The sequence below is a fragment of the Curcuma longa genome, chromosome 5 (genome assembly GCF_044706935.1).
Source record: "Curcuma longa cultivar G26 ecotype Majalengka, Jawa Barat chromosome 5, ITB_CL_G26_1.1, whole genome shotgun sequence".
In the NCBI taxonomy this organism is placed as follows: Eukaryota; Viridiplantae; Streptophyta; class Magnoliopsida; order Zingiberales; family Zingiberaceae; genus Curcuma; species Curcuma longa.
The window spans coordinates 7,759,255-7,784,867 of NC_133865.1; the positions used below are offsets into that span (position 1 = coordinate 7,759,255).

General features: G+C 34.4%; 1 protein-coding gene across 1 annotated transcript in view; it reads right to left on the reverse strand.

Annotated features, from left to right (window-relative positions):
* LOC141829273 (serine/threonine-protein kinase TOR) overlaps positions 1-25,613 on the reverse strand; it is a 73,063-nt gene that overhangs the window by 16,344 nt on the left and 31,106 nt on the right. Inside the window, exons 23-41 of the mRNA XM_074716709.1 lie at positions 12,517-12,641; positions 12,362-12,414; positions 11,156-11,279; positions 10,891-11,076; positions 5,890-6,042; positions 5,669-5,821; positions 5,514-5,585; positions 5,290-5,424; positions 5,113-5,174; positions 4,829-4,926; positions 4,421-4,530; positions 4,175-4,348; positions 4,027-4,092; positions 2,630-2,698; positions 2,432-2,542; positions 1,902-2,042; positions 1,690-1,818; positions 1,434-1,596; positions 1,105-1,319 (exon numbers count right to left, since the gene is read on the reverse strand). Coding sequence (XP_074572810.1) covers positions 1,105-1,319; positions 1,434-1,596; positions 1,690-1,818; positions 1,902-2,042; positions 2,432-2,542; positions 2,630-2,698; positions 4,027-4,092; positions 4,175-4,348; positions 4,421-4,530; positions 4,829-4,926; positions 5,113-5,174; positions 5,290-5,424; positions 5,514-5,585; positions 5,669-5,821; positions 5,890-6,042; positions 10,891-11,076; positions 11,156-11,279; positions 12,362-12,414; positions 12,517-12,641 — 2,339 coding nt within the window. The remainder of the gene's footprint in view (positions 1-1,104; positions 1,320-1,433; positions 1,597-1,689; positions 1,819-1,901; positions 2,043-2,431; positions 2,543-2,629; positions 2,699-4,026; positions 4,093-4,174; positions 4,349-4,420; positions 4,531-4,828; positions 4,927-5,112; positions 5,175-5,289; positions 5,425-5,513; positions 5,586-5,668; positions 5,822-5,889; positions 6,043-10,890; positions 11,077-11,155; positions 11,280-12,361; positions 12,415-12,516; positions 12,642-25,613) is intronic.

Below are 25,613 nucleotides of genomic sequence, written 5' to 3' on the forward strand. Positions count from 1 at the left end.
CCTATCTGCAGTCAGCTGGGTGGACCTTTTACTTTGCCATTGAACTTTATGTAAGACTTCAAACAAAGACTCTATTGATGAAAATGAATGGCATATCTTCATCGTATGTACTTAATTAACATAAACCAAAATTTCGCAATCATGACTTCAGAAACTACAAAATAGAACTCACATTTTGATTCTAAAGAAAACTTGCTAAATTTACAAGAGGAAGAGATGACACAAGGATAGGAATTTAATAGCATATAAGCTGAATACCACTGCTCACATTGTAATGGATTATCTTTTTACAACTCTCCTGATTGATAAGAGTGGTATTAACAGGTAAGAGCAATCAATTCAGTTTGAACTAATCCAAACAACCAATCAGCTATTTCAATTTGATTACTTGGTTTAAATTATAGATCAGGTTGGTTGGTTGAAACAAACAACAAAGATCCAGTACATTTCAGTTTCGTTCAATTTAACCCAATTAGCCACTGTAGTTTTACTAGCTAAGTTACTCAACCTTAGGTGCAAGTAACTATCACAAATATGGATCCAACGTACTTATTTCTTCTAGTGTTAACAGATGATCAATAGAGAAATCGAGTGTCCACTTTGAGTGCCAGGTGTCCAAGTATCAGTATCCAACACAAACACAGAGGAATAGATGAACTCAAGTATCAGATATTACAAGTGCATAAAGAATTCACACTTATAACCGCCTTTTCTGGAATTTATCAAGTGGAATATTCAGATAATAGACGCGATAACAACAGAAAGGAGATAAATCCCAAGTAATTAGGGGCAATTAAGATGAAAAATAATGAAGGCTCTTCAAGAATGTGCCACTTAAAATATTCAGATGAATTGTCAATACTTTTTACAAATCAGTGAGTACTTTTCACATTGCCTCCCACAGTATTTTTGTTCTAGTTCAGCATGAATTGACATTGCAATGAATTATCAGTCATCAACTTTAAATTCTTCACAAGTGCATACAATAGCTCTAACAACTTTTAATTTTCCAATGGCATAATCAGCACATTTTCTTTGAATTCAGGAAAAACACAAACTACATATAAAAAAACATATAGACGATTGTGGAAACAAAAGATTTACCTGTAAGCTGTCATCAGCTCCCTTAGCAGTTGATGCACAAGCAATGGAATAGAAATATCCAGTGACAGCCGCAACAACATACTTTGCTGCAACATCAGGGCAGCTTCTTAATGTATAATGAGACATCACTGCTGTATTGAATAAGGCCCACCTATGCCATGCTTTTGCCCAGTCCTTAGCATAATGTGTAGCATTTTTAAGGGATACAAGGATCTCTGTTGAGTGAAGCAAACAAAATTAAAATGCATATACCATAGAAAGAAAAAGGTACTACAATTATACAAATAGCAGGAAAAGAAACAAATATGAAACTACAAGAATTTCATTACCTTGTATTGAGTCATCATCTAATACAGGGGAAAGTGCCCTCTTCCAGTTCCCAAGTTGCAGATATGCACGAGCAAGGAGAGGAATACTAGAATTAGAAGCATTGCCCGGAACAATGGGTGTCACGGAGTGGGCATTCGTAGAAACTAATTGTAGAGTTAAATCCTATGAAAATCATAGATGAAAATTGACAATAGATTAAAAATTCAGTTTCTCATTAACTCTAGTCTAGTGGAAAAATAAACATGACAGTTCTACCTGTAAATGAGAAAATGCTTCCTTCCGTTTAAGATCATCACCAAGAGACCATTGATATTTCAGGTAGGCTAGAATAACTTGAGGATGCCCATGGAGCAACCAATTTCCCGGAGAACAGTCAGGATCATACTACAATAACAAAGTCATTCAATTATTATCTCTCTTAGACTAGTCTGGCTTGATGTTTATTTTCAACAAATTGGAAAACTAACCTTTAAGAGTTTTATTAAAGTAGATCTTGCCTGGCTTATACGTCCATTTTGCCGGCAAAGCGAGGCAAACCTAATCCAAGTTTCAATGTCTTCACTAGGTGGAAGGACCAATTCTCTTACTGCTAAAACTGCTTGCCAAACCTGCATTGAGATTGATCAGGAAAACAAATGTTCAATCCAAGTAGTGAAAATAATCATCAAGAAAGGGTAAAATAACAGCCTTCTAAAGAAATAAAAGAATATGAAAGCAAGGGCATGAAAATTGGAGGTGAAATACCAAAAAATACAAGTGTTCCAAGGAATATTTAGTGCACTAAAGATTTTTTTAAAAAATTTAGGATATGATAAAATATAAAATAACTAGCAAAAGATAACCTCCTCCTTAAATATGAACCTGAACAACAAACAGTGGCAGATGAGAACATATAACGACAACAAATAATTATTTGAAAAGACCTCAACATGTTGAAAGAAATAAATAAAATATTATCCTATGGATATAGACATTACAGAAAGGATAAAAGCTTCACCTCAACATTGCGTTTTGTTCCTTTTATTCGTTCATTCCACATGTTACGAATCAATTCTCTTCGACCATCAGCAACAGGGTTACCAACTGGAAGAGTACAGTAATCAATAACCTGTTACGGAATTGAAAATTAGTTATCTAACCAATTCCTTGAATCAATATAGGTTATTAAAGAACACAAAATTAGAAACAAGAAAACCTCTTCAAGCTCTGAAACTTGTTGAACACGAACCATATTGCTATAAGCACGTTCATAACTTTCAAGAACCTGATTAAGAAAAACAAAAAATATATATAAACCTTGAATCATAAAATATCAATCATATACAGAAAATTTAGATTCCATTGCTAAGAGGAAGAGATAGAACTTAAAAGATACATAAGTGATCAATGACATTTGAAAATTACAGCGAAAGCAACCAAAGTACCTTGCTACTTACAAAACCCAAATAATCACACACCTCTACTATTTCCTTTATTATAAATTTAGATTTATTTTTTAAAAACAAAATTGAGTTCAAACCATCAAATTAAATCTGGGAATTGTCTACCGTGAACAATGTTGATTTTACATTTCATTACCACTAGAACACTTCCTTCTAAACAATGGAAATACAACTTAGTAACATCTATATCATAAATCACAACCAACATGGAAAATAAAAGGAAAAAAATAGAAAAACAATTTAAGAAAGGCTACCTCCTGATCAATAAACCAGAATAACCCAAAGTCAATATCCAAGATAAGTTGCTTATCATCAGTATTCACTAGATAATAGCCTTATTAAAAGAGAGTCAATTGAATATAGTCATGAATTTTACTCTCATGAAACCTCGACTATATATGGAATTACCCCACATAATATTTGGAAATTTGCATCAAATTCAGGAATTAGATAAAGCCACATTGTTTCTGCCATCAATGTTGTCTATCTTACCTAGCCTCAAATCACAAACTACATAAAGGCCACATTGTTAATCCTCAATGTTGTCTAGCTAAAATGATATTTCTCAATTTTAAGATGATTCTGCAGCCAGCCTTTTCATTAAGGGATTGGTAGCCTAACATTGACTAGTTCAAGATATTTCATTTACACATGAGAATTCTGGTGTATTGTGTCCATGAAAAGAGGAGGAAAAAAGAGTTCTAAAGGGCCAGAAACAACGAAGAACAATAAATCATGAGAATGCAATATTCTATGCTGGCTAGCAAGGCCTCACACCCATCTTTGTCATCTGGGCTTAGGATAGGCATTGAAGGTGATGGCTTTCACCATTTAAGCAGCAATCTTAAATGATAAGAGATGAGCAATATCTAATGGATTCTTTTCCTCTATTAAGTAGCTAAACCTTTTTATACATAAGGTTTTCAACTGGACAATGTATAAAATGACAAACCTAGACCATGGAAATCACAATAATAATGAGATTTTCTAAAGACAAAAAATAGATTAAAATTTTTATGATCTAAAGTTTTTTACTTGCATTATGAACTCAACTAGGTAGTCTCCTGTTTTTGGTAAAAATTGCATTTACAGAACTACGTCAATAAACTCATAAGCAAAGCTACTAGGTTGATATTAGTATATGCCTTACCAATGCAGCCAATTCTGTTGCTAAACACTTCCTTGCTCTCTCAACATACAGACGAGCTTCATCATACTACAAAAAAAAAGTTTTAAAAAGATTATGTAAAAAATAAATTTAAATTAGAAAAAAAAGGCAAAAAATGAATGAAACTAACTTTTTCACGTCGAACCATAAGAACTGCTCTAAAGAAAGCACCATTGCTACTTCCATCACCACTGGCAGTTGTATTTCCTAACAACCGTAGTTTACTATCATCTCCATCATCCAACTTTGAGACATATTCAGCCATGTGATCCCACTCTCCCATATTCCAGGCAGCACTTGCAGCCTAGAAGGATATGAATAATGATAAATATAGAATAAATAAATAATTGAATCAGCTATAATTTTGATAATTGACCATAGGAGCCATTTCTAGACGAGCTCCTGGCTCAGCAGCCATCCATTGCTCTCGGCATAGGGCACTAAGCTCTTCCCAACGAGCCAAGGCAGCAAGGCAACGCATTCGACCTGGCATAACATTTTACATAGGCAACAAATTTAGAAACTGACAAAAGCATTTATGAACTGAAAGAAAATACATGATTCAGCATGATAACATATGTATTAAGGCATATTATCTCAGTTTCACTACTAAATGGAAATGTTGTCTACTTTCAGTGTGATTCCTAAATAGTACAAGTTTCATTATACAACAAAAAAATGAAATATAATAGCAAATATATTCATGCAACACAGGATGATAAAAACGTTAATGTGACATGACTATAATATTAAAAGTTGTGTTGATTAGTGATAAAACACTAACCCAAGGTAGCATCCAAGTTCTGAGATGGATTAGAAGCCTGAGAAGATTTGATAGTGTAAGCTCTAAGAGCATCATCCCACCTTTGTAACTTCTCATACCTGCGGAAATTTGGAACTTTCATACATTCTGAAACATGGGCACATAAAAGAGAAAAACGCATCTTATAGACCATTACGATGATAAGCAACTGACTAATAAGAAAGAATAGAACTGATACTTTTAGTTAAAAAGTATTTAAAGATTTACAGAAGGCTTCTCTGAGATCAAGTTTTGATAGACTATACCATGATTCCTTGAGTTGAACATCCATATATTGCTGTGAGTAAGTTAATATACCAACTGCAGCCTGGTAAAACAGATGGTGGAATAAGACACAAGTGTTCCTTGATTATCAGAGAATGGAAGGACAAACTAAGATTAGAACAAATGAAAGAATCTAAAATCAGATAAAGAAGACCAACCTCGTGTTGGTGTAACTGATTGTTAATGTGAATAAGGGATTCCACAACTGTCACAGGATTTGCACCCATTTTCTTGGAACAAGAAGCTTCAAACTCCATTTCTTTGTAATGAAGAGCCTTCGCAAATGCTCGACACTGAAAAAACAACGTTGCTGATAAAATATGGAGTAGGAACAAATCAATCTGGCAAAAAAATATCTGGTGAATTTTAGAAGAGGAAGAACCTTCTCAGCAAGAGCACCAAGCAACCTAGTATCAATTGGAAGTGGTTTCTCATCATGTTCCATAAACTCTGCCTGATGAGAATGCCAAAAAGTATCACACTTATAACATGCTGAAATAATACCAAAACCTGAAAGGGAAAAGGCAATATATCGACCAAGTTTAGCAGAGTAGCCAGTATCTCAGGGGGGATATTCTGAGATGAGAATGCTGTCTTGAGATTCCTGACTAATTGTTCCTGGGAAGTTTCATTCATTTGAGCCCAGCAGCTTGCAAAACCAGCAGCAAACAATTCTCTTCCAACAGAGGGCTGTCATTTTCATAGTCAAAATATAAATTATCAACTAGGACAAAACAAAGCAAGTTCATTTGTTTTACCTGCAACTGCGCAAGCTTTGCACAAGTTCGTAGTGCTGGCATTGGTGATTCTTTGAGAAGTTCAATGCTAAAATGTCTCATCCATTCAGCCCAATCTTCTTTAGTGCTCCTCTGAGAAGCTTCTCCAGCAGTTCTCAATCGAAGATCATTGATCTATGAAAGCAAAATAGAAACAGTTAAAGCAGTCCAAAAAGATAAATATAGTCTCAACTAAGTGTCAACAAGAGAGTATTTCTTTAAAAAAAAATAAATTCAATGATAAATAATTCCATAATTAAGATTAAATGATTACAAGCTTGTAGCATAACTCTCAACAAACATTAAATTTAATGTACAACTAAATGGACAATTTAATATATTTCTCTATATAGAAGAAATCTGCAAACTTTGTAATGCAGTTTACACCTCATCTTCCATTTGAGACACTCAGTCACTCGTAACAATGTCTTGTAAAATTTTGATTCAGATAATGGCAGCATCAAACAGGTAGTGGAGGATGCAAGGATTTTCTCTCTGGAAAACTAGTAATATTGAGAGCATATCATCAGTAACATCAACATCTCTAAATCATTTTAATTGTCTTAACTAGAATTTTCTATGGTCTCGTCTGCAAACCTTAACTATACTCGATTCACAAGTCAAACTATAGAACTTATCTTAACCTAATTTCCCTAGATACACAACTAATTGCCTCAGAAAGGTAATAATTTTGATTTTTTTTATCTTTTATAGCAAAGCAACACATATGAGGACACCCCATAACGCAGAAGGATCCATATAGCAAACCCCACTTAGTGAGAGAAAGACTTGGTTGTTGTTGTTGTATAGTAAAGCAACACGTCCACATTGAAGGCGCTGGAATTCCGTCCTGTTCAATTTCTCCCAGACAAAAAAATTATACAAGGACAGAACCTTTCCAAGCAACTCACATGTTCGATCAGACATGTGCTTGATCGATCAAGCAAGTTCTTGACCAATCGAAACACACCTTGATCGAAGCATAAGATCGATGATCTCTTGTGTTGGCATTCAGGATCCATACAAAGGAATAACTACGCAGCGGAATATTAAACTAGTCATACCTTTCCTTGAGATTGTATGGATGATTGTTTATAGCCGAAAACCTCTTTATCTTTTGTTGTATTCCTCTCCTCTTCTTGGACGTCGTGTGTGCGATGATCTACCAAGAGAATAACCACCCACCTTGTTTTCCTCTCTTCCAACCCGATGGCAACAAGGGAAGGGAGAACCTATGGTTGAGGCACCACCTCCTCCTCCTCTTCCTCTCTTCTTCTCTTCCTCTCTTCCTTTCTTCCTCTCCTCTCCAAGCCGCCACCAACCAAGAAAAAACCAAGGTTAGGGGCGCCGGTCCTAGGAGAAGAGAAGTAGGGGAGCTTGGGCGCCGGCCCTAGGAGAAGAGATAGTGGACTTGGGCGCCGACCCTAGGAGAAGAGATAGAGGAATTATTGGGGATAGGGGGCGCCGGCCCTACCAAGAGAAAACCAAGGGAATTCTTGTTATTAGGCGCCCCCTCACCTCCACTTTTATAGCCTTGCCGTCTTAGGAAGTTTAGGAAAAAAATAACAGAATTAACAAAATTTTATTGGATAACAAAATTAACAGAATTCTGTTAGATAACAGAATTAATAGAAATTTTGTTGGGTGGATACGAGGCTTTATCTAGAGGCTACAACAAGGACCTAGAGAAGGATTTGGTTTATGCCTCCTGATGGGCTTGGGCTTCCTGTGTTCGGCCCGAACACCTAACTCAAGTCCATCAATAATAACTCATTCCACTAAAGGGTTATTATTGAACTACCGCACCAATCTCATATTACAATATGGGTGCCTTCTTATTATGAGTGCATTAATCTCCCTGTGTTTAAGATATCGTATGTCCGTTAATTAAATGAGTTACTGACAACTCAATTAATTAACATCTAATTCCAAGAGTAGTACCACTCAACTTTATTATCATGCCGGACTAAATCCACCTGCAGGGTTTACATGATAATCCTTATGAGCTCCTCAAGGGGACATCATCAGTCTAAATAATTAGGACACAGGTTCCTTCTATAATCAACAACACACCATATAAATAGCATTATCTCCCAACTCATCAGGCCTATTGATTTAACGAATAAATCTCACCTATTGATAAGTTAAAAAAATAAATACTAAGTAAATATACTTGTTATTATATAAGGATTAAGAGAACGCACATCCATAATAACAGAAGTCTAGTTTGATTATATAGTCAGTATAAAAAGAACAACCTCAAACGGTCCTGCTCAATACACACAAAGTGTACTAGTGTAATTTTATAGTCAAGATAAACTAATACCAATTACACTACAACCACTCCAATGGTTTGTCACAATCCATCTTGGTTGTGAGCTACTATTTATAATTTATAAGGAACTGATAACATGATCTTCTGTGTGACACCACACACCATGTTATCTACAATATAAATTAAGTGGACAACTACATTAACATATATAAAGAATATAAAATGCAAACATTTGATCAAAGTGATTCTCATTTCAAAATAGATGTTCATACAAAAAGCTAGGATTATAGTATACATCCTAACACACATATGTTTCAAGATAGAGACATAGTTGACTCTTGATACAAATTTGAAGTGACAAGAAGATCTACTCCAAGCTCTCTAGTAATAACTGCTTTATAACATAGGTCATTTATGAGACTCATGTGGTTACAAGATATTCCTTTCTTGTCTAAAAACCACCACAAAGTTTTTTAAGAACTATCATACGCTTTTCAAAAATAATAACATAAGGAAATATTACTTTTTCTATATGTTTGTTAAATAATTATGTTATTACAACAACATCCAAACCTTATCCCACTAAGCGAGGTCGGCTAGATGGATTCTTCTACGCCATTGAACTCTATCCCCTATTATATCATTATTTATATTTAAATAAATTTTATCATATTTTATTATTACTAACCAAGTCTTCTTCTTCCTTGTTTTATATGCACATTTGTCATAATTTCCACATCGTCTAACTAAAGCATCCATTGGTCGTCTGCATGCATGTCCACATCATCTTAAACATGTCTCTCGAAGTTTACCCTCACTAGGTGCAACCTCGACTTTCTCTTTAATATTTTCATTTCTTATCTTGTCCATCCTTGTATGTCCGCATATTCACCTTAACATCCTCATCTCTGCAATTCTCATCTTTTACTTATGTGCTCAAGTCATAGCCTAACATTCAACTCTATATAACATAACAAGTCTAACCACCATTTTATAAAACTTTCCTTTAAGTCTGAGAGGCACTTTACGATCACAAAAAAAACACCTGACACTCTCCTCCATTTCAATCATCCTGCTTATATTTTAAATAAGACATCTCTCTCAATCCCTCTATCCTTTTACAAAAATGATCCTAAATACTTAAAACTCTCAGTTACAGACAACTCGTTATCTCTTCTCTTAACAATTGTTTTATTACGTCTAATATTACTAAACTTAAATTCCAAAATAATTATGTTATTAAATAGATAATATTATAGTTGATCTTCTTGGTACACATCTAAAGAGATTTCGAGAATTTTGTTATCCACCTCTTAGGCTTCTATCGATCACTCTTTTACAAAAATCTAATGGAACGGTTCATCAACTGATCGACTTAATTCCTCTATAATTAAATTAGATCGTGCGACATTTTTAATCATATAAATTAATACAAAAAAGATATTTCATGATTTCTAGATTTCTTAGTTTCAAAGTTAAGTTAGCTTCATTATTCAAACAATAGCTTTCGGTTTATTTTCTTACCTACCTTAAATTTTTTTAGCCTTTTACCTAATTTGATCAAATATTATGATTAATGTATCATAACAAAATTTTCATGGGTGCATTTTCTATATAGTAAAATATGTAATTTATAAAAAAACATCTTTTTAAATTGTTTTATATATTAAAAAGAGCTTTTTGGCTTTTTGAGAAATGTAGATTATCACTCAACATCCTAAACATAAAAATATTATCCGCTATTGCGGGAAAAAACATAAGATTATTCTTGCAAAAACAAAACAGATAGAAAGTTTGGAAGAAAAAAAAACTTCTAGTAGAAAATAAAATGTCGCCAAATTTACATATCCATGTGGTTGGGTCCTTAGGTTAAGCAATAAGCTATTCATGCACAAGCAAAATCAGATTAAAAGTTTGAAAAAGAAAATTCTAATAGAAAGAAAACTTAGCCAAGTATACCTATCCATATGGTCGCCCTTAGGTTTATGAAAATCTAGGATGTAAAAAATAAGCAAAAGAAAAGTGCATTGAATCATTACTTTTTGACTCACACTAGTTCTAAAAATTCAAGATGTTCAAATTATTTATTGACACAGACAAAGTACAAGGAAACACTCATGAATGATTTAAATGATGAAGAGTTGTTCTAATGCATAAAGAATGGATTTCTTTTGTTATACTTACTATAATTAGATAGCGCCCATAAATCTGATGATAAGTATCAAAAGAATCATATTGAATTTCAAGCTCAAGAAGAAAAAGTTTATCTCCAAGATCTACTGGCCTAAAAATGGAATCGAAATGGAATACAGATCATATTTGCATTTGCAACTACCATCTAGGGCATTTGAATTAAATACAGGTACGTGGTATCCTGAAAGTCCCTTTAGCTAAAAAATTAGGAACATGAAGAATCAGTGTGAGTTATTCTTCATAAAACCAGAAACATACAAACTAATCAAGAAAATTTCCCATCCTACATTCAATCTTTATGATTTCCACTAAATTTGTCTATCAAGAATGAAACTCCTTTTGAAACATAACAAATGGTGTAAAAAATTTTGCTTAAATTGCTAAACGGGACCTATATGAATCCAAAAGGTGAGATAGAAGACATTAATCGATGCTCTTGTTTTTAACTTGACAAGAAACATCAAGAGTTTATTCAGAATATTGTTTTGCTTATCAAATAGAGAAAAGCAAATTACTTGATGATTTCTTGGTTGTCCATTTGTTTCATTCCCTCCTTCATAACGATCAATCTCAGCATCATTAACAGGGTCACTGACAATCTCTTGTGTAAACTGTTGCATGAACTTTTGCGCAGATGAACTATCAATAATAGGTGGCTCGCGTCTCCTAATAGGCTTTTTGATCTCCTCAAAGTTCTTATGCTATAAAACAAGAGATGAGCATTAGAATACTCATAAGCTTACAAGCTCCAGTAAAGCAATCCAAGGAACAAGCAAAAACCCGCATATGATGCTTTGAAAGCAGCTTGTCAATCAGCCGTATAAATTTACTGAAGTCTTCCCCAAGAGAATATGCAAGGCAGCAGAGAGCATCAACTGCATCCTTTCGGAGTTCATCATTGTTTCTGATAAAAATTTCACATAAACATTGTGTTTGACTAAAGGTTAACACAAATATGTCATGCTAAGAAAAGTTGTACAAACAAATAGAGATTTCTACATGAAATACCAAGACAAAAAAATCCAAACAATTAAGATAAATCTGTTTAAATATACTATTAAACTAGTGATCATAGAAGTGGGGATAAAATGGATAAATACAATTTAATTTTAATCCAAAGATTAATATAAACAATTCAAAGGGAGGTGGAAATTACAATAGGATCCATAGTTATATATTAATGCACCCTAAATGAATCACAATCAAGATGGTAACAACAGCCCACTAAAACTCATCAGGAATGCACTTTTTTCTTTCTAATTTTCTTTTCACAAATCAAACCATATTTCTTTAGCTTGTCAATAGTAGGTAAATAGTATTCATCATCATCCCCACATTTAGATTAACTGCTGATGGAAGGTTTAGTTAGATGGCCTGTGAATCAGTGACTCATACAGATTGCCTTTGAAAATACTCCTTATATTACAAATAAGTTTTTTCATTTAACAACCTATAAGAATTTTACACATAAATCCAACCAGTATCTAGAATCTCCTATGTAATAAAATCACATTATCACCTGTAATATAAATCTCACTGTAACACGTGATTTATAATAATCAAAAATAGATTCAGAAACAACTCTCTGTCAGTATAACCAATTCTAGTAAAGTTCACTGTAGCCAAGATGATTGTTAGGTAGCATAGGTTATGGACGGCAATAGTGTCAGATAAGATTATGTGCTAGTTACTTTTGGATATTCTATGGAAATTATTGGAACTCAACTCAAATTTTCAAGTTACTTTTGGAAATTCCTATCAACATTAGAAATTCATAGTTGTTTACATCCAGGTTATTCGCATCTAGGCAAAGTCTACTGATCCATAAATACCTGGGTTGGTACTAAACTCTATCCTAGTAATCAAAGAGAAATGTCCATATCTGACAAATGTTGCAAAATATTTTAACAAACAAACAAGATTTCCTTCATCAAACAAATGAATATTGTTAAAAACAAAATAAATGTAGTCTAGATGACGTCTTACCCATCCAGGACCAAGATCAAGTGATGCACTAGGGATGAAACATGACCACTGACCTGAATCCATTAAGCAATTACAAGGACCAAAGGTTTGAGTATTTCGCTCAAGACATCTTAAAGGAACTTTTTTTCAACAAATAAGCATGCAAGGCAACCAACCTGTACTCGAGGGATGAGCTTGGTCATAGTGTTTATGGCCCGTCGTCTTATTTCAACCGAAGCCTCCACTTTGAATAACCGAATGAGTGAAGGAAGAAGTAAGTGCATATGTTCATCCAAGGTTCCTAAAAATGTTAAAAGGAAAAAAAAAAGACAATTGAAAAGTCCTGAATAGTACTATAAAGAAATAGCAATGGAAAATAAATATAGTATAGTGTATGCACCGCCAAATACTTCCAGAGTATGCAAAATATCAGGGACATAACAGAAGTCATTGCACCGTTCAGCATCATTCAGGACTTGTATACAACATGGAAGTATAACTGGTAGATATGTCCTAAATTCATCATTTAATGCCAGGCAAAGCTGTTCAACAAGATGTAGAATCTGCAGAGACAGAAAACAACAGTAATGTAATTGTTGTATTTTTTTTTCTTTCTAAATAAAAGACACTACCATGGATGAAGTTCATCAACCATGGTTTCAAATTTCGAACAGTATCAAAGTTTCAATCTATGACCGGAACAATACGATTTCGGTACCATATCGTACCGTGCCAATATGATGTCAATAATTTTTAAATATAAAATATATTAATTAAAAATAAAAAATAATTTTTTAAAAAGAATAAAGGATTGCCAAACTCCAGTTAATAAATAAATATTTTATTATATATTTTTTAAAATAAATAAAATATATAATTTTATTAAAATTTAATTAAGCAGGTTATCTCTACTATATTAATATTATTAATATAAATTTATTAAATAAAAACAACCCCCTTTTGTATGCCCCCCCCCACCCCCCCCACCCCATTGCGGGACACCCACCACGGTCGGGCTAGCACGACTTGGATCACAACCTCCCCCTCCTCCGCATCCCGTAGGCGGATCACGACTTCCCTGATGTCACGCAAGCGGATCACAACCTCCCCCACGTTGAGCTCGTGTGACACGGATCGTGGCATCCCCGCGTCGTGCAGGTGATCGCGACTTCCCCTGCATCGCGCAAGCAAATCGCAACCTCCCCAACCCCCTTGTGTGACGTCTTGCGTCGCCAGCACTGTGGTCGGGCTCACACGACGCCTCCGTGGCAACCTCAAAGCTTGTGTCGAGCATGCCAATGCCGATTAACGGGTAGAATAAAAAGTTTTGCCCGATACGGCATAAGATTTCAATCCATGACATCAACAAAACATTTTTCGTTAAAAAAACCAAAAAGATAAATAGAACAATTACAAAGTGAGTTTGAGAGTAGCCGATCAAAGCAGAAGATATGTAGGCCCATCAAAAGGTGATGGCACAGTGTGCTTCAAGAGCTAGAAGTACTGAGCCACGTCTTAAATAGATACAGCAGTAATGAGAGAGAAAATTTGAAACTTGAATAAAAAATCACAGCACAAAGTTATAGTATGGTGTGGATATACAGAACGGGTGTACATGCAACTCAATAAAGAATAATAAATATATCAGTGTTCAAAAAAGTCAATTAAATTGACCAATGTATGCCGAACAACATAATGTTCAACCAATATAGTACAATTTGGAAATCATAGGCAAATCCTATCTAGAAAAAGTCAGCTTAGCAGTCCAGAAAAAGCTCCATAAGGAAACATCACTATTGCATCTATGCAAATAGGAACACTAAACAGATCTGCAACTGAACATTAATATCAAAACCATAGTGCATAGGAAAATTATATAAAAAAGACAACATAGTGCATGAAACTCCCACCAATGCAAGGTTCCGAAGAAAGGTCAGATCACATTGACTCTATCGTACGTAATTTTATCCTGCATTGTAAGAAGTTTCTGCAACTCGAACGCGTGACCACAAAATCACATGACAGAACTTTATCATTGCGCTAAGGTTCCCCTTCGTATAGGAAAATTATATAAAGTTCAAAAAAATCTAAATGGGATATAACATGATAACAAAAGAGACCATGCTATATTCTCCAAGACTAGGCAAATCTTGGATAGCTCAAACAAAACTAGATTTGACTCCAAAACATATGTGCAAGTATACGATAAGGAATAATTGAGTAGACCAACAAGAAAACATTAAATATGTTAGTACCATTGAAATGTTGCTATACCAATACAGTGGAGAATTTTTTTTAGTTTTTGAGACTAAAACCAAGATAACATATATTTCATATCATAAATTAATAGGGACCGTCCATAATAAAATAGCAAAGGTACATTCAAGCAATCCATCATCTGGCACCCTAAACAAAGCTATGTTAATGGACCAGAAACAAATTTAAATATCACTTGGAAAATGTTATCCTTACAGGTGAACCTCGTACAGGTCGGTAGGTTGCAGGTAGCACAAAAGAAGAATTCCATAGATCAGAAATGAGGTTGAGCAATTCCGGTAAGTATTTGCGTATATGCTGCACAAATTAGTCAGCTACATCACTCCAAGAAATAAGAATAAAAATAATGAAAGGCCATCACCCAATGATATTTGCATACCTGACGCACAATAGATACCAAAGTACCAAGCTTCCAAGTGATAAACTCTTTCAATCCGCCATCTTCACATGTGCGAATAGCATTGAAAAGATCAGGAAGAACCTACAGACATTAAGTTAGCAACCACAGAACTGATAGCAGAATAATAAAATGCAGAACACAAAAGGGAAAAGGAAAATATCAAACAGATCTGGGTAGTGTAGATTTTACATCTATAGTAATCAAGTAGTCTATGTCAATCACAATAAAAAAAACAACAACAAACAAGCTTTTATCCCATGAAGTGGGATCGGCTATATGGATCATTCTACGTCATTAGATTTGATCCCCTATTATATCCTTATCTATAGTTAAAAATGAAGTTTATCTTGTTTTATAGTTGTTAACCAAGTCTTCTTTGGTCTCCCACTTCCTCAATTAATGTGCATATTTGTCATGACCTCACATCGTCTAATTGAGGCATTTAATGATCGCCTAGGTATATGTTCATACCATCTCATCTCTCGAATTTCCCTCAATAGGTGCAGTCTAATTTTCTCTCTAATATTCTAAATTATTGTCAATCCTCATATGTCCGCATATTCATCTTAACATTCCTATCTCTGCAACTCTCATCTTCTGCTTGTATGCTTGTTTCATAGCCAAATACTCAATTCCATATAATATAGCAAGTTTAAACATTGTTTTGTAAAAATTCCATTTAAGGTAAGTACTTCAGTCGTGTTCTCCTATATTATATGGAACTAATTGTTAGATTATGAATCGAATACACAAGCAAAAGATGAGAGTCACAGAGATAAGAATGTTGAATGTGCATACATACGAGGATGGACAAATAAGAAATCAAAACACGGGAAGAAAGCTGAGGTTGTATCTATTGAGATGCATTTAAGATAGAATTGACATGTATTTAAGCGATCAATAAATATCCCAATTAGGCAATGTGAGAGCATGACAAATACGCATATTAATCAAGAAAGAGAGATGCCAAAGAAAACTTGATTTGCAACGATAAAATAGGATAAAATTTATTTAAATATAGATGAAGATATAGTAGATGATCGAACTCAATGGCATAGGAGGATCCATATAGTCAATCTCACTTAATGGAATAAAGATTTGGGTTGTTGTTGTATCCTTTCCCTATGATTTTCTCCCCTACTATTATTAGTTTCCTAGTTGTTTCCTTTCCATGTGAGAAACATAGCCTAAAAGTTGAAAAGCTTGCCTATATTTCAAAGATGTTTAATCGAAGGGACTTTACTAAGCATACAACTAGGGGTGAGCAAAAATTCGGTTAAACCAAATAAACCAATCAAACCAACTGAATTTAAAAATTCGTTTCGGTTATTTCGGAATTTCGATTATTTTTTCTAAAAAAATAGGTTAATTCGGTTCGGTTTTCAAATTCTTTATTCGGTTAAACCGAATAAACTGAATTAATAAAAATAAAAAAAATAATTTATAAATTTCTAAGTCAGTAAACTTATAAATCCCTAACTAATTGGTAAATTTTTCATAATATTTAAAAAATTTAGTTATTTCGATTAATTCGGTTCGAAAACCGAATTAATCGATCTTTTATCGGTTCAGTTTTTATTTAAAAAATCGATCGGTTCAGTTAGTTTTAAAAAATTCAGTTCGGTTCAGTTTGGTTCGGTTTTAACTGAATACTCAGCTCTACATACAACAACATATGGTCCAACATAAAATATCCTAGCGGATTGGCAATGACCAATATACTATGAGTTAAATGTATAAACTGAAGTGTCAATCTTACCTATTGGAGAAATAGAGTTAAGAGCATTGATGCTTTGAAGCAATGATACATCATGCATACTATTGACACAATGCCAGCTAGACCAATGGAGATAGAGAACTAACGTACAAAACTACAAATAGTTTAAGGGAAAGACTGTTAATAGTTTTAAGCTCTTCAACAACATATTACGAGGCAGTAATGCAACTAAATTTTTAACTTTTCCCTTTTTTTTGTTATTCCATCATCTTCCAAAGAATAAGTCCAATATGAACCATAATGCTACTGTAAGATTCCTCTTTGGCAACCGCTAATATATAAAGAGAAGGAGGCTGATCCATGAGAAAGTTTTAGAGAATGATTCTAAAACATATATCCATATTCTTAAAAATGAAAAGGTTCTAATTAGAGGTAGAATGAACCAAAAAAATTAAAAGGGCATAAACGAAGTTGTAATAATTCTTAAAATGCAATAAATAGTTAATAATATGAATGAATATATGAATTAAATGAAAGGAACTTTACCTACGCTTTTCTTTTCTATAAATTTCTTTCCTCACTGTTCCTGTGATTCATTTCAAAATTCATTTCTCAACCATTTGGTAATCAATGTAACATCTTACTCTTCCATTAGTTTGAAATGATGCTCCAGTTGTTCCATAATATTCTCGAGGGGGAACTTTGAAGGAAAGCACAATATTTTGTAAAAACAAGAATTGTTTTTCATTGATTATGAATTTAATAATTTACACTGAAATTACAAGATGATATAACATGGTTTATCATCAGCAGCAAACAAACTAACAGGTATAAATTCATAGTTAAATTAAAACGAGAAGGAATGATGCAGATAAAGAGTATGAATGTGAATTATCTCACCTTTGGTAAGTATGGGACACAGCCAAGGCCCATCGTCTGGTTCCAGAAATTAAATAGAGCAAATCAAGAATGTGAGGTAGTAAATGGAAAAGAAGAAAGGATAAACCAAAAGGCTTGATTGTCCAAAATCATACCTTGAATATGTACAAAATAGAACCCACTACCTTCTGGTGGTAACTTGAAAGCGAGGGATCTCGAAGAATTCTCATGAGAGAACAAATCGCAACCTACAAGGAATAACCAGTTTCAGATAACAAAAGGGAATAGAAGTACACAGCCCAGACATTACCTGTGAGTAGTAATCATCAGGAGTAACAAAAGTTGGCCAAATTTCAGTAGGTAACTCTTCCATAGACACAATAAGTTGACCAGTCTCGCTTGCTGCCCGACTAACCTCCACATGGGTTCCAGATAAAAGGTGTTGATTACGCTTGTGTATATGAGGATCTAAAGCACCCATAATTCCTAATACCTGAAAAAGTAACACTGCTGTCAACTGAGAACAGTAGTCATATTGGGTTCAATGGATAATGTTCTCATACCCTTAGAACTTCTTGTCGAGTTGACCATGCCAATTCACCATTCAACATTTTCAATAGCAAACCAAGCAATGCTGGGTGGTCATTGTAAGGAGAAATCACATAGCTGAAGTTACAGAATAATGGTTATTATTTCAGAAATATCTGAAACAATACTAAGCATACAATATGACAAAGCAAAGACAGACGTACATTTAATAACAAATAGTAAGGAGAAATTCACCATTCTAAATATGACTGTTTAGAATCAGGTACATTCAATTTTATCAGGAACACCAAGTCATCAGATAGCAAGCATAAATTCAACATTGGATAACCTTACAATCCAAAACATAAATTAATATAAATCCAGACATAGTGAACATAGAGAAAATGTTTCTCAACACACTAAAACCCTTGGAGCATGAAAAACATATAATCTATCATTTAATTCATTGATCTGCAAACTGAGATTTCAGATCATGATCTATGTGATTGGTGATCGTTTATGATATTGATTGAATGAGTTATCAAAGTACAGCCTTTAATTTAAATCATAGATTTATCATTTATGATTTGAATTGTTGAGTTATAATTTATAATTTGAATTAATGATCTATGATCTGATGATTTATAATTTAGAACCTAAGTAAGGGCCACCTATGATTTTAAACTTATTTTGCCTATGCCAGATATGAGTTGAGTCATTCATTTGTTTGATTTGCTGATATAAGATATAGTTGAGTTATTCATTTGTTTTATATGTGATTGAGAAAAGATTTGGCAAAATTACATAGCCAAAGCTAAAGAACAATGGTCATTATTTCAAAATATCAAAAAGCAAGATAAGCAGACAATGTGATAAAGCTCACCAAGTAATACATTTTTAGAAAAAAAATTAGAAACATCCTTATAACCCATACGATTCCATAAATTTGATGATGACCTGTGATCATTTAAGATATTAATCAACAATTGAGGGTTGTCACACTCTGATCTATAGTATATATTCTGTGTTCATAGTTAGTGGTAGATCTTATTAGAGATTTCCCCTAATCCAGTGGGTATCATGGTAATATGAGATCAATGATTATCAAATCTTGCTGACCAGATTTTGTATATGTTGATCTACTGGCTTAATTAATGTTGATATTGATTCAACTCGATATTATGCAATGAAAGTATGGTAGGTCAAATCGAGAGAGGTGGCATTGTGTATGTGATGGAAATTTCACAAGCTCAAATCCTCACATGGTGCATGAATTTAAAGGGCAAAAATCCTCAAAGAGAAGATTCATGTAGCTTACGACTAAATAGGGTTGTTTTAAGCTAAACCCAACTTAGACTTAGAGATTGATATACTTTTCTGATTGGTTATTTAGGCTCGAAGTTATAGTTGATCTCATGACAACAACCAATCAGATCCCAAGTATTTCAACTTGAGAATGAGAATATTGCAATCGGAAGTAGGATCATAGATTAGAATTCCTAGTTTGCATGGTAATTCTTTTGTTAACTTTTTGCAATATATAATAGACTTTGTCTTGAAAGAACATAACAGGTAAAACCACAGGCATCAGAAACGTAATCTGCTTACCACTTTAACAGGACCAGTCAGATGAGTACAAAACTTTATTGGTTCCGACAAAATGCCACTCAAGCCTTGATTAAGCAAGTTGTTGTCAAACAGAGTCTAGGGAACTATGTTATAGAAGTGCAAATTCATAGAGATAATAAACAAGGCAAGTGCTCATCCTTGCATATGCACATTTTGAGTTTCAACTATTATAACCATGAATTCAAACAAGTTTAAAATTAAATGTGCAAGTTCATCCATATTGATGTCTATGAGACTTAGAATATTAAAACTTTATATAATTCATCTCAATATTAAATTCAAAATGATCCAGACATCAGCCAAAACAAAAATTATGGTAAACTCTTAGGAGTAAGAATCATAATCACCTAGCAGTGTCAAAAATAATAATGAATCTTTAAAAAAAATGATGTCAAAGACTTACATCACTAGACAAGGGTGTATAATAAGTCGGCAGGAAAGGAAAGCAAAAAAAAAAAGTAACATGATTATGAAGTGCATGTATAATTTTGATTGCTTGGAAATAAAATAAATAAATAAATACCCTGTGCTTTGTACTACTTGACCAAGAGTTGCAACAGCAACTTCCCGCTTGCTGGCAACAGCTCCATCCAAGAGAGCATCGACGATAAGAGGCATTAGCTCGGGAAGATATTTTCTCATTGCAAAGCCACCCTATTTGGAAAAAAAAAGCCAACTGAATGCAACAAAAACATGTTCGCAATATGCAGAATTCTACAGGTATAGCTAAAAAGGATACAATAGAAAACAGAATAAATAACAAAGACTGATAGAAAATAAAAAAGATGTCGTAAAAATCAGTTAATCTCGTCATTCACCATAATATCCTCTACATGTTTCATTAGTGAACTAGCAATTGTGGAATCATAGAAAAACTATAATAAGGTCCTGGTTCAGAATCAAAAACACATGTTATAAAGCTAGCCACTGCAAATTAATTTATTTTATACCACATAACCCAACCTTTCTCACTCTCATCCATGGGGAACTCAGCATTTGTGGATAGCAGCATATTGTGGGAATATTTAGCAGTCAAGAAAATCTCAAATGTTTAATTCAATGGATGTTGGAGAAAAATATAAAACTGAATAGTGCTCAGCATTGTTTATGATTGTTTTCCTTATATTTGTTTGGGGCATTATGATTTAATGCTAATTGCAAACTGTAATTTCAGTAGAATTCTAAATTTTATTCTACTTAAGCATATGACTATTTGTGTCTCTGAAAAAAAAAAACGGAGGCATTTTGTTATTGGAATAGGTCAGCAGTAAACATGGGTTGAATTGGGTCGCTTCTCAATCAAAATTTGACCCAACCCAAGTTTTTCATATAAAAGAAATTGATCCAAAACCAAGAATGGTAGGATCAACCCAACCTAATCAAATTGGATCAGTTATAAATTTTTAGGTTACCATCAAAGCACTTACTAATGTCAATACAAAAAACTTGCTTAATGAAGCAAAGTTTAAATTCAAATATCATTTATTCTTTCACTACTATAAATGGTACATAAAACTTACAGGAGTAAATTACTCATGTCAGTTAGTGATCAGGATGGATAACAATGATTTGACATGTATATAATCAGATTAGGTACATTATATATTTTGTATAAACAAATAATATAGGTTGGGTTGAATTACTTGGCACTTTGAACTAGCATATGAAATCGCAAGCCATGCTTGTCAAGATGGGCAAAATTTTTCATTCCATAAAGCCCACCGGCACATTAGATCATTGATATGGCAAGGTGGCGAGCAATCACAAGCATAGTTTCCTTCATCAATCAGTGTTGTAAATGGCGGTAGGCAGTGGTAGAACTAGGGTGTAACGAGTCTCAAGCCGCTCACGAGCTATTCGGATCTAGGTTCGAAAAAAAAATTGTTTGATTAAGTTAACAAGCCGAGCTCGGGCATGATTTTTGAGCTCGAAAACATTATCGAGCCGAGCTCGAGCTTAACGGTATTTGGTTCATGAGCTCGTGAACATGTTCATTTAGAGGCCCGCGAACGTGTTCATTAAGAGGCTCGTTTATCATATCATATCATATTATATATACATATTATATGATTTATAAATATTATATATTAACGAGTTGAGCTCGAACTAAACTCGTTTAACTTTTAAATGAATTATTTTTGAACTAAGCTCGAACTATGCTTGTTTAACCTTTAAACGAACCATTTTCAAATCGAGCTCGAGCCGTTGGCGAATTATTTAATTTCATTACAAGCCGAATTCGAGCTTAAAAATTAAAGCTTAAATCGAACTCGAGCCGAACTCGAACTTAGGGAAAATGAACCGACTCGAGCCTCTTAATGTTCGGCTCGATTCGCTTACACCCCTAGGTAGAACAATAAGTGACCGTCCAACACCTAGGCAATTCTTTACTATTATATATATATAATACAATATTTTATTAAGCTTAAATATATTAACTAAAAATAAAAAAGGTAATCTAAATATTATATATATACAAGTAATAGAATAATTTTATTAGGCTTTAATTAAGCCTATTTATCTCAATCATTGCTAGGAGTTGATTAAAATTATTAATCTAAAGTTTGATTAAATCCTAAGTTAAAAAAAAATGACATTTCGACTTCGGATGCGCTGCCCGGGTGATGCATTGCCTGAGCCTGACAACGTGTCCAGACTTGGACCCATCGCGTGAGCCCGGACACATCACCCAATCCCGCGATAGGCATCACCCAAGTTAGGGGATGCGTCCAAAGCCGAAACTGTTAGGGTTTTTTTCATGACGGCGAAAGCAGCGACGAGTGGCGGCAATAGCGGTTCAAGGCGAAAGGAGGCACTGCAAAGTTAACCTACGTTGACTTTGACTGCCGCTTAAACCACCATCTTTTACAAATACAGTGTGATTGAGATCCGCCTCTCGCCTAAGCGGCCGCCTCAATCGCCATTTAGAACACTATCGTTAACATACCTTCCTAGACAGCTTCTCCTCCGCATCACAAAACATACTCTCCACATTAGAAATCGCAATGGAAGCTCCGTATAGTGTCGTTCCTACATTAAACCATTTCTCCTCGTGTTGATATCGAAACCTAGAGTTAACTTTTCCTCCTCTAGCGTCAACTAGATTTTTCAAGGGAAGCCTTGGCACAACAGTAAAGTTGTTGCTGTGTGACCTAGAGTGTCACAGGGTTCGAGTCACGGAAAAACAGCCTCTCGCAAAGCAAAATAAGGATGAGATAGAGGATATATTTCCCCAGAACCCGCATTAGGGAGGAGTTCGTGCACCGGACCATCCTTTTTTTTTAGCATCACTAGTTTTCCACACCAGAAAGTTGCACCCAACTTCATCTTCCTCCAACAATGACTTTCTTCCTCCTCTCCTTCCTCTTCCTCCGACACCGTGCGCTCAGCTCCTTCAGTACCTTCGACGTCGATATCCACTCCTACTCTTCTTCTTAGCACTGATGACCCCTTCTTCTTCGGCACACCTTCACCACGATATGGACAATGTGTCCTCAAGACAATTGGGCCGAAACTCTATCTCGGTTTGAGATTTCAATCCTTACTTCGAACTAGTTATTCATAATCCCATGCAAGAACAAAAAGGCATTATTTTTTTACATGCAATAAAACGAAATAATCCAATTTTTATATCAGATTTTTCACCCAACCCTACAAATAGGCTGCTGCATAGGATAATGTAGAATAATTGTTGTGCAATTCTTTGTTCACTTAAACATTTATGACAAATAGAGGCAAATGGGCAATAAAAAAACTAAAAAAACATCTTGGCAATGTTCCATAATTACAATACAAAAAGAAAAGGAAAGTCATAGAGGAGAAAAAGGAAAGAAATTGAGATAGAGACATAATTAAGAATGGTCACAGCTATTGCTTTTCTTGATACCATAGCTGCAACATCCACCATTGTAGGTGTCATAAAGACAAGAAAGAATGAAATGAAACAAATGGCTAAAGATTAGTATTAGTATCTAATTTCTCAATGAAGAAAAAGATAGAGAATGAAGTTGTCATAAGGAATCTTTAACCCTTTAATTTTTTATATTTGTTTGAATTTTTGATAACCTATATTGGCATATAATGACTAGAGAAGCATGAGTCAACTATATGGGTAATATTTATCTAAAAGTAAGGTTGTGTTTCCTTGTAGGAATAGAAAATACAACAGGAGCAAAAAAGATAGGAAGGGATAGACAATGTTTTCTTAAATGGGAAATAAGGAAAGAAAAATTATTCTAATTCTCAAAAGTAAGGTCTGAATTGATGATTGGCAAGACAATCTATGCAAACTCTCTCTTCAACCGAAACAAGCCCAAGCATGAAGCAAACGTCCCAACAAAGCTCCTGCACAGCATGGGACCCCTATCTGCCACTAGGTATTTCTCCAACTGCTTCTCCCACAGCGAGGGACCCAATTTCTCCTTTCCACCAAGGGTTTGCCCTTCTTTGCCTTCAACGGAATCATCACAATCATACGAGACTCCCCATCTCCCACCTTAAGCCTCTGTCACCACGTCACCACCACAGCCAAAAGACTCCAATCTTGATGGCACCTGCAACAACAACAGTCTCTCTGTATCCATAATCATCACCAAGATGTGGGAGCAGGAACATGAAGCTATGGTATCTACTACTTTGAAAGTCCTATCTCACTCAATCACATGTAAGACCCATCTTACATCTGCAACGCCTTTATCTCTAATGGTTGCACCTTCAATAAGATAAGGTGTTGTTTGTAGTTACAACATCTCGCTTCTCCTCTTATAGTATCCTATTTCTCTTGAGAAGATACCAAAACAGTCTTCTCCAGTAGATGTTAAAGTCCTCCCAAATCAAGGAGTGCTATAGTGTCGCAGATTCGGTCCCACATTGGGTGTTTAATTATAGTAAAGTATGCTTTAGTTCTATATGCATCAAAATATAGTTGTCTCTTAACAAAAATTATATAATATTTCATTCCGCTGACCTCTCTGTTGGGGGTGAAGGGGAAAGGCAACACTGAACATAAGCCATTTGTATGTTTATTTAATCTAATCAATATAAAAAAATATATCACAGAAAAAGAAGAGAAAACAGTGCCAACTAATAATACTGGAGAAGATAGAATACCCGTATATATAATTTATTGATCAGTGGACCTTCAAATTCTAGAGGTGAGAGAAAAACAGCCACCAAGAGACACAACTAATATGATCGACAATGGAAGTATGATCATGGAACAAGCAATGAAAAAGGCATAACATGATCCATGGAGCAACGAAAGCCTACCACTTTCGCGAGCTCTCCAACTGTTGCAAGCACCCCAGTAACAACACCATTATTAGCATTAGTTCCTGTTCCTTCGCCCAATCTCGCAACCAGTGCCTAAAACATATAACGTATTTATACTGTTATAACCTAGTTGAGCAATGAGATACATCATTCATCCATTACACAAGCCATTCTAGAAATTTGATGCAATTACTGACAAATTCCTATCCTCTTACTGAAAGGAAAAAGCACCAACCTTGTGGATTGGAGCAATATATGGAAGTACCAATCGTTCACAACTACGAATCAAGCAACCTAACAGCCTCGCACTATCTTCTTTGCCTTTGCTATCCATGCTATCATAGACACAAAAGAACTTAATATTCGTTTAGCAAAATATGACAGATATTATCAGCTTGTCAAACCTTTGCTCAAGATATGTCAGTAACTGGATTAAACGGCGACGCAATGCTGGTACAACATAAGCAGGATTCTTTTCAGACAATCTACCAGCTAATGAAATTACCAATTCACGGACATCAAAATCCTGATAAGTCAGAAGAACAACATTGTCAAGCAGTTAAATTTGAAAG